Here is a 10,413-nt window from a genome sequence, read left to right on the forward strand (position 1 = left end):
ACACACGTGATTTCTAAAATACGCTTATCCTTAGATTCATATTTATACTTCATGGTATTTTGCTTAAATATTTTAAAGTCAAGATACCGAAATACTAATACATAGAAGACATCTCATTTATCTGATAAACATCATTTCATATAATTTATGCATACTTCATCTCCTACTAACACAAGTGATACTACTTTTTTTCCTGACAATAGCAACACAATCTTACTTTGGAATAAAATAAGTTCTGAACAAAAATGTATGCAAATATTCTCTTTACTTTCAATCTGAAAAACTTGGTCAATTTTTCTATATTAAATGAAGGACTATAAATGAATAAATGTTTCTAAACAACTTTTTAGTAAATAAGAATTTATCCATTTCTATCACCTGAATGTACTATTCAGAAAAATTTTTGTAAAACTTTTGTATAACCCAGAAAATCATTACTAACCAAAAGCAAAATATAATCTTTAGTTTCAGAGATAAAAGACATGATTAGATGCTGCACACATTATTTTCTCCAAAATTATCTATATGTTGGGTTACATTAAAATAGTTTTCTAGGTTAAGTTATATTGGGATATTTAGCACTGCTGTATTATTATTGAGGAACATTTTTCACATTCATTTATATTAAAATGACAAAACTGGAGTTCTATAATTTGATAAAATGGCAAAGTTCAAAAGTTAGAATAAATACAAAAAAGGCATTTTAAGCTTTGCTTTTTAACACTTGATATCTTAGGTGTTCACCTTCTTTATATAACTACCAGGACATGGACTAATTTAACTTTAGTCATACAATACTATAACACACAAATGGATTTGAAAGTTTAAACATCTCTGCTCTAGCACGTAGTTTTTGGGAGAGGATTATCCTTCAATATATAACAGATGCAAGTATGTCCTATTGGGTGGTAGGAGGGAAGTATTTCTATTATGGAAAGATGAAGAAAGGGAGAGGTCCTTTTCATAAAGAAACAGATCACACTTATTAAATAATTCCCTTAAAAACTTTAGATCTTAGGCTGAGTTTCACAGAAATTTTGGAAAGATATTAAACAGTCTTACTGTCTCTCTTTTTAATAGCTAAATACTGAAAGTTACCCAGATTAATAACCTTTAAGGCAACAATATTGAATCAATTCTCAAAGCAGATGCAACATTCTGATGTAGAGTACTTGTCTAACTCCCTCATTTCACCAGTGGGACAGTGTAAAGAGAATTTAAGCTAACTCAAATATTCAGGGGATAAAAGAGAGAGAGAGAGAAATTAATACATGTGAAATGTGCTTCCTAAGAAATTATGTCTCCCTGTATAAGTTAAAATGAGAATTTCCAACTCAGTAATCCATCATACAAAAATAGCCTAACACTTAAAGAAAACCTACATCATTATGTGCACCACTTAGTAAATAAAAAGAAATAATATAAAAGTAGAACTTTGATGTTTAAGCCATATTTGCCAGATTATCTAAAATTAAAATCACCAACCAAAATCAAAAATACTGTAATTTTAAATTTTACTACAGAGGTCTTACCTTAGTACTTAGTAGGTCTTTACTACAGAGGTTTTATTCCCTAAACATACAAAAGAACAGCAATTATTTCCAAAAACTATAGAAATATTAATTTCAAAAAGTTTATTTTAATTATGAATTGTACTACATTTCTGGATAATGGTGATTCTAAAATAACACACCAACAGACATGACCAATCTGTAAACATGTAATGATCCTGGCAAAAAGTATATCTTGCTGGTTAAGCAGAAATATTTCTTTTTACAATTTTTTTGAGGAATAATATTTAAAACTATAGAAGAATTGAAAATATAATCTTAATATAATTTACATGAAAAGGGGGAAGACCAGTATTCCCCCTTTACCAAAGCTGGTAAAAGTCTTCAGGCTTTCTTACACATGGTATCCTTATAACTTCCCAACTGTAAGAGAATGAAACGTGTTTTGTAGGAGACAGCAAGTGATTGCAAATGTCTCCTACATGGCTTTACGTATCAGAGTCACTTGCAGATCCTGGTCTGCTGTCATCTGGCCCATCACTTTCCTTGTCCCAGTCTTTCATAGATGCTCCCATCATGAAATCATCACGTAGGATAGTCCAACTTGGGCCCTCTTCTGATTTCCCTTCAGTCTGAGAATCAAAATATTCCAAAGTCAATTCAGTCAGAAAGAAATGAAAAGGTCCAAGCACCACAGCTTTACAATAGGGTAAAATCAACACAGTGACTTTGTACACTATGATCATACATGTACAAGTATATAATAAAGAACTATACATTAATAAAATATTTTAGCAACCCCATAAAGACACACACAAGCAAAATAAAAACTTTGAGGATGGGGGGTGAAATACAGCAAAATCTAGGTTTGGTGTCAACTACTAAAATTTTTAACAACCAAACAGACTTACAATATTATTTTCCCTTTAGTGATAATTCATTAGAAAATTTTTGACAAATTATTTCAACACAAATAGAAATTTAAGAAAAGCTTTTGACTTAAGGTAAAGTGAATGGGAGAAAAGAAAACTAACCTTAGTATCGTGCTAGGTTTTTACAGATGCCACCTCATTTAACATTTTATAAAAATTTAAACCAAATGTTCCTTATTTAGATTATGATCTCACTGCCTGACTCAATCACACTATCAAGGACTAATCACATGTTAAAATTATAAATAAATGAACCAGGCAATAAACATAATAGGTGGTCAACTCATTTCAGTTAGTCACAGGATTTATGTAGTACTATGTAAGAGGGTCTAAAAACTAGGCTCTCATTTCATGGTACAACAGTACCACCTTGTGGTATTAAGTAACACAAAAAATGCAGAACCACAAGCTATGAGATTTCTCATTCACCCCTACATAATATTTACTAATAATTAACTGAGTATTGAACACTGTTCTTAGGGCTGGAAATATACTGATGGACAAAACAAAGTCCCTATCTTCAGAGGGCTAACAATCTATGCATATATATTTACCCTATTCACAGAAACATAAAACTTTGTTAAATAACAATCTAAATATGCAAGATAAGAACTCGGTGACATTTGGCTGGAAAACAGTGTTTTCATTATGGGGTCATTAACCATGTAGAAAGCAAATTTTAAAAGAAAAGATAGTTATAAAAGAGATTACTTACCTAACTCTGAAACTTCCCTTTATTTTAAAGAACATAGCCCTGAAGCACTCATCCCATTTAAGAAAAAAAAAAAAAAAAAAAAAAGGGCACTATTATAAACAGGAAAAATGTCCAACTGGCTCCCTCTTGTCTTCCTACTGTCAAGATATCAAGCAGAGATAGTGCTTAAATATAATCTGAAGACTGGATAGTACATAAATTTGATCAAAGATTTCAGAATTGGCTAAATCAAAGATTAAAACTCGTTACTATAATTTAACCAACAAAAGAAACAAAAATAAAATCTGTGATACTGAAAAACCAACAATTACAAGACAATTGCATGCTTTGCATGACACACTGATAGGAGAACAATGAAAGGGGAAGGTAATTTAGAACTCTCCCCTCGGAATAGGCTAGTAACTCTCCATCTCCCGCTTCTACCACATCAAACCTATACTCCTAAAACCGAAATTCTTCTTCAATTAGATTATGTTACCTAACTGGATAAAAAGTTATTTTCCCTGATTCAATCCACATTTTCTTTGCCAATCTCCTTAACTTACATAAAAGAAAGACCTGTTCATAATGAACAAAGGTCCACTCAGAACCAACAATTCTAACACTTGTCCTGTCAAATTAAAAATTCAAAGTTTTCAATTATATTCTAAGAAGTGTATAGCCATATCCAAATCGCTAACTAGGAAAGACATGTGCTGCCTTTGATATTTGTGTTTACATATGAACGTGGGCAATCTCAACATTAAGCCTCCACATTTAGACAACTACACCCACTATGCTATCAACATAATCAACTTGTACCAGCCAAGGGCACTCAGCTGATCCTATACAACTAACTTCAATGCACAGGGTTGCCACAGGAGAGCTCAATCAGACCAAGCAAGCTCTGCTGGACTGAATTACTTCTCTACCGGGTCACACCAGAATAGCTGGAGGCAACAACAGAATGAAGAGAAGAAGGTAGGAAACAAAGAACACAGACAAAACTTTATGTAGTTCAGAAAGAAAGAAAAGAATAGTAGACTAAGGAAAGAATGTGTTAATTAAAACTATGAGACCAGTGTTCTCCCACGCTTGTCTAGAATGGTTACAGTGGTTACTGTAAATACATTTCTTAGGCAATGAAAGCAGTGATGGAGTAAGTTCAAAGTTTGGTTCAACTGACCAATTTGAAGAAAGTAAAGCTTTATAGGGGAACTTTGGCAATATTTTGGGGGCTGTTGTTAAGGTAACAGTACAGTGGTTCTTAAAGTGTAACCCCTCAGATCAGCAGGATTAGCATGAGTATTACTTGGAAGTTTGTTAGCAATTCCAAATCTCCAGCGTCATCCCAGAACTACTGAATCAGAAACTCCCTGGTACAGCCCAGCCATTCCCTGATTTTGATGCACAATTATTTCTTTGCTTTAAACAAATATATCTTTGTGACAATTTTCATTCACTGTTATAAGACCAAGTACACTTTATGGATAAGAAGGAATGATATTAGAAAGTCCAATTTTAGATTTTGGAAATCCAATATTAGCCTCTGCAATGTATTAAAGCCCTGCTTTAAATACGTCATTCTAGCTAACATCACAGTAGCATTTTAATACCATGTAGCAACAATATGGTGGAAAAAAAAGGGACAATAGAAAATTTATTACAAACAAGTGTAGGTTCATATACTTTCAAAGCAGATATTTTACATAACATCTGTCTACCATGATGGAGGCTCAAAAAAGAATACTTTGTTTTCAAGGCAACATAATGACTCTTAATTTTAATGTCTACATTTGCTTAAGAAATATGTAACAAGAAAAGAGACAGGTGGCCCATGCTAAGGTGGCAGTCTGAACATAAAACAACTAGTTTTGCTCAATTGCAATATGCCACAAAACTACAGAAAAGTGATTTGTTGTTTTAAAGATGTTACTTAAAGGACAAGATCAGAAGAGACAATAGCAACACAAATAAAGAGAACTGGGGATAACAGTTATGTTCTGAGAAACAAGGAGATCTCTAGACCACCCTCTTCCCATTCCACATTATGCTGCCAGAAAACTGGGGGTTTGGCTCAGTGCCTGTAGGTCAGCGGCTAGGGCACCAGCCACATGCACGGGAGCTGGCAGGTTCGAATCCAGCCCAGGCCCGCCAAACAACAATGACAATTACAATAACAAAATAGCTGGGCCTTGTGGTAGGTGCCTGTAGTCCCAGCTACTAGAGAGGCTGAGGCAAGAAGAATCACTTAAGCCCAAGAGTTTGAGGTTGTGGTGAGCTGTGACACCACGGCACTCTACCCAGGGCAAAAGCTTGAGACTCTGTCTCAAAAAAAAGAAAGGAAAAAAAAAAAAAAAAACTGGGGTTTTGGACTTCCGGAGAGGTAATAGCAGCACAGAGAAACACACAGGTACAGTACCAAAAATGAGATTAAGTTACATACATACACCAACCAAATAATGAACCTCAGTCTCTTCTCATACTGGGCTCCTGAAATGCTAGTGAGCAGAGCTCTCCCTTAGGTAAGACATCAGGAATATTCCATAGAAAAGATGACCAGGCTCAGCACCTAGAGCTCAAAAGCTAAGGCGCCACCACATACACCAGAGCTGGCGGGTTCGAACCCAGCCTGGGCCTATCAAAAAACAATGACAACTACAACCAAAAAGATAAATAAATAGTAGTAGCCGGGCATTGTGGAGGGCACCTGTAGTCCCAGCTACTTAGGAGTTTAAGGCAAGAGAATCGCCCAGAAGTCTGAGGTTGCTGTGAGCTGTGATGCCACAGCACTCTACTCAGGGCAACATAGTGAGATTCTGTCTCAAAAAAAAAAAAAAAAAAAACCAGAAAAGAAAAGAAAAGCTGACCAGCTGCCAATCCATAAGGCAGGCAGTCCACATGCTCAGAGCTTACAAGGGCATCATAAAAAGACAACTCAGAATTATCAGCAAGAAGGTAGAGTACAACACTAACACCAAAATTTCAAAAGCTACTTCTAGAAAAAAGAAAATATTCAAATGGAAGAAAATTTAGGAGAAAATATCAATAATATCCTCAAAGAGATAAAATATATCCACAAAATAACAACAGCTGCTATTTTTGAAATACCATAAAAACAGTAACAAAGAGTTTGAAATTAGAAACATGTTGGCAGAAATTAAAAAGCTTAACACAAAGATGAGAAGATACAGCTTAAGAAAGTGTCCAGAAAACATAACAAAAAGAAAAAATATAAGAAAAAGAAAGATAACTGGAGGACCAGCCCAAAGGGTTCAAAAGACAATGAACACGAGATACGCAAAGGGAATAACAAAAATGTATGGGAGAAAACCAATGAAGTACTTCAAGAAAATGTCCCAAAGTGAAACACACATTTCCGGATGGAACAGAGCCCTCTGGAGTGCCCTATACACCTCCACAGAGATAACTGTGTGAGACTTTGGGGACATTGGGAACTAAAAGAAAATCCCATAAGCTTCCAGAAAGAAAACAAAGCAAGTCACATACATACAAATCATCAGGACAAAACAGATTTAGACTGGCCAAAGAAGCAACAAATACTTTCAAAATGCCGAAGTATTGTTGTTCTTAATACCAGTCCTTGTGAGGGCTGAATGGGGTACTTTCAGATATCTGAGGTTCCCGAAGATTTCCTTCAATGTAGCCTTCCTCAGGAAACTACTGCCCGCCACAAAAGGACAGAGTAAACCAAAAGCCAACCACATGGGATGGAGAAAATGGGTGAACTGCCAAGAGAAAGAAGGAAAAGGGAATTGCAGAAAGAAAAGGATGAAAGCGAATGGGGATGCCAGGCTGACAGCTCCCCATCAGGCATAAAGGACGACCTGCAGCCGTGCGGAGCAGGGAAGGCAGCTGCTGAGAGCTGTCCTCACCATGCCATCTGCCCTGCACAGCATGTCAGCCAGACAAAACCAGTGAAGGAGATGCTTTACTAAAAAGTGAGACAAAATCAAGAAACGAGAAGGATATAAGAACTAGGAAAGAGGACATTCAATTCAGTCAAGAAGAACCCCCCAGGAACCCAGAAAATTTAAGTTCCAGAATGAGGACATGAAGCAGCCTAAGACAGCTATCAGCTCAGACAAAGGGGAACGATTACAAGAGATATGGTACCTCAAGTTGCTTGAATTTGATAAGTCAGGAAAATTAAATGTGAAAAATCATGACAATTATTACCTCCAAGAAAAATAAATAAAATGGAAACCTAAATATGGACTATGACATTTGGCTATAAATGATACCTGCACAGACATAATAATGAATGCTAAATATTGATTTAACACATAATTATAAAACAGCCATATTGAAAGGGAGAGGAAACTATGCAGGAAAACTAAATCTCTGCCTGCCATACTGTGAAGCTAACAGATAACATCTCAAACTGATGAATCAAACGATGTAACCATGTGCTTATTAGTTAAGAATACAGAGATATATAAATGCCAACAGAACCGGCTAGAGGAGTAGGAGGAGGCGCCCTGGGGCAGGATGTGTGGGGAGTAGGCAGAGGAAGTCACCTGTTATATGAACTACACAGCAGAACAAGTACTACTACACACATACTCGTGAAAAGGCCTGAATGCGTTTGAGATAACTTATATTAAAGTCAGATTTGCGGTACATTGTATTACTCATTAGAGTCCTATCATTTCAATTTACTGTATCTTTTCTACATACATGATTTACCATTAATTACAAAAACTTCCTAAACACTCTGAACACCCACAAAGAAACGGTAGATCAGAGATTAATATAAGAAAAAAAGAACTCCGGAGGAAAATTCTGAATGTATCTTTCACTGGAAAAGCTGACTTGGGGAAAGCCCTGAATAAATTTCATTAAATGTTAAGATATGAGAATGAAGGGTTTTCTGTTTTGTTTGTAAAATACAAGTAGTGGCACTTTGACATATTCTTTTTACAACAGGAAATTGTAGGAATAGGAATAAGAACCAAGAGAGTTCTGGATTTGAATCTTAGTGAAGCTAGTGACTCCGATACTGCGAATTAGAAAGTTTTAAAGGTACAAGACTTGAAATAAATAAGAAATTTCTTAACCTGGGTATAAAAATAATGTAAGATAAAGTTAACCCTACTATACATGCTAGACACAGATATTTATCAGCATTAGGTAGAAGTTCTGTTAAGATCTAAACATAAACTGTAATAATCAAAATTCATCAACTTACGGAGTTTCTCAGTGTTGTTTAAAGACAGCACTGATTCAATGACCTAAAGCCACCTACAAGATAACTCTTTTACAGAAGAGAAACTTTTACATGTTGCAAACTAATTAACAGCCTCTCTGGAAAGAAGTATGGAGAATCCTCAAAAAACTCAAAACAGACCTTCCATTTGATCCTGAAATCCCATTACTAAGCACCTACAGAGAAGAAAACAAAACATTTTATCATAAGAACATCAACACTAGATCATTTATCACAGCTCAAGATTCAACCAAGTGCCTGCCAACCTATGAATGGGTTAATAAACGGTGGTATATTTATACTGTGGAATACTACTCAGCCATGAAAAAGACGGAGACTTTACACCACGCATCCTCAAACTACGGCCCCCGGGCTGCACCCAGCCCGCCTAGGACATTTATCTGGTCCACCGCGTGTTTTTGCCACCGCGGCCTGTCCTGCTTAGCAGCCAACTCATCCCAGGGCCCCCAGTCCGGCCCTCCAATGGTTTGAGGGACAGTGAACTGGCCCCCTATTTAAAAAGTTTGAGGACCCCTGCTTTACATGATTTGTATGAACCTGGATGGAGTTGAAACACATGCTTTTTAGTCAAGTATCACAAGAATGGAAAAGCAAGTATCCAGTGTACCAATACTAATATGAAACCAACAGACAAATTAATACATGCCCACACAAGAGAACAACTCAATTCATTCAGGTTGGGTGGGGAGGGAGAGAGGAGAGGAGGGAGGGGGTTAGTGTGCTCCCACCTAGTGAGCACAGTCTAAGGGTATACGGCACATCTCCTGGGGCAAGACACAATTACAAAAGGGACCTTGTCTAAGAAAGGTAAACCCTGTAACCTAATCTTTTGTACCCTGATATTGATATTGAATCTAAATCTAATTAAAAAAGATAACGCTTGTGCTTTTTTTATCAATTAAAAAACAAAACTAGGGAAGTGCCTGTGGCTCAAAGGAGTAGGGAGCCGGCCCCATATGCTGGAGGGGGCAGGTTCAAATCCAGGCCTGGCCAAAAACTATAAATAAATAAATCTAATTAAATGCAAAAATGTAATAAAAACCAAGTGATAGAAGGAAATAAAATAGTCCCTACCCCTAATAGACTGGTTATATACAAATGTTTGACCAAGATCTTACAGAAGCCATCTGTCAATTTTGAAGATGAAGACAACCCTTAAAACTGTTCATCAGCCTCCATTACAAAGTTGAAACATACATGGGCAGCTACTGAAAAGAACACTGAAAAAGGAGGTTGAGAATTATTCATTAGTCTAACACCAAATAATCAGGAGCTTAACTTCATTTCATTTTAAAAGGGAACAATTAAAGTCAAACCCTAAAAACTAAACAGTATAGTTATATCCATATTTAGCAATTAGCAATCATTTCTTTCACAGCTTTCCCAAACAAGAATGTTCAGTATTCATTTTAATTTAGTTTTACCTAAATTAGAGAAGATTCTTAACACTGGCTAAATTCACCTTAATACCTTCATTGTTAAAAAATGTTTAGTAAGCTATTTACAATTATAATTAGTAATCTAACCTACAATTGATTAAAGCCTATTTAAAATTTCTACCTGTAAAATGAAGGGTCCTTAGAAAATCCCATAATATAAGAAATGCATTTTGGTAGAAATCAACAGAAGTGATCTTTAGCAGCCCTAATCTTTACAAGCTGTCCATGATTTTCTAGCCCTGCAAGATATTCTAACATCCCAATGATCATGAAAGATTTCAATCCAGAATGCACAAGAGACCCAATGAAGATTTTAGACCTAAGATGACACGGAAAACCCCTATCAACACTACCAATTTTTCTGATTCTTAAAGTATTCTTAATAAATAATTCCCACTGCTTTGATCAATGTTTGCCTTTTCCATCCCTCTACAAATCTGTCTTAATTAATTTTAACTGTTTTTCTAAAGATGGTATTCCTGGATGGTAACCCAGTGGGGCTTCATTTCTGTTAATTATTTGTACAGTTTCCAAATTCATGTATAGTTTCCAGATTCAGACAAGTAATTTATAAGATCCAAGCAAA

The 10,413-nt window shown here is 35.7% G+C and overlaps 1 protein-coding gene across 1 annotated transcript in view; it reads right to left on the reverse strand.

Moving 5' to 3' along the window:
* Nucleotides 1-1,815: 1,815 nt before the first annotated feature.
* RRP15 (ribosomal RNA processing 15 homolog) overlaps nucleotides 1,816-10,413 on the reverse strand; it is a 44,049-nt gene continuing 35,451 nt past the window's right edge. Inside the window, exon 5 of the mRNA XM_003800138.3 lies at nucleotides 1,816-2,143. Within this exon, the coding sequence (XP_003800186.1) occupies nucleotides 2,000-2,143 (144 nt within the window). The 3' untranslated portion in view covers nucleotides 1,816-1,999. The remainder of the gene's footprint in view (nucleotides 2,144-10,413) is intronic.

Source organism: Otolemur garnettii, unplaced genomic scaffold, assembly GCF_000181295.1.
Source record: "Otolemur garnettii isolate 467f Iridium unplaced genomic scaffold, OtoGar3 scaffold00168, whole genome shotgun sequence".
In the NCBI taxonomy this organism is placed as follows: Eukaryota; Metazoa; Chordata; class Mammalia; order Primates; family Galagidae; genus Otolemur; species Otolemur garnettii.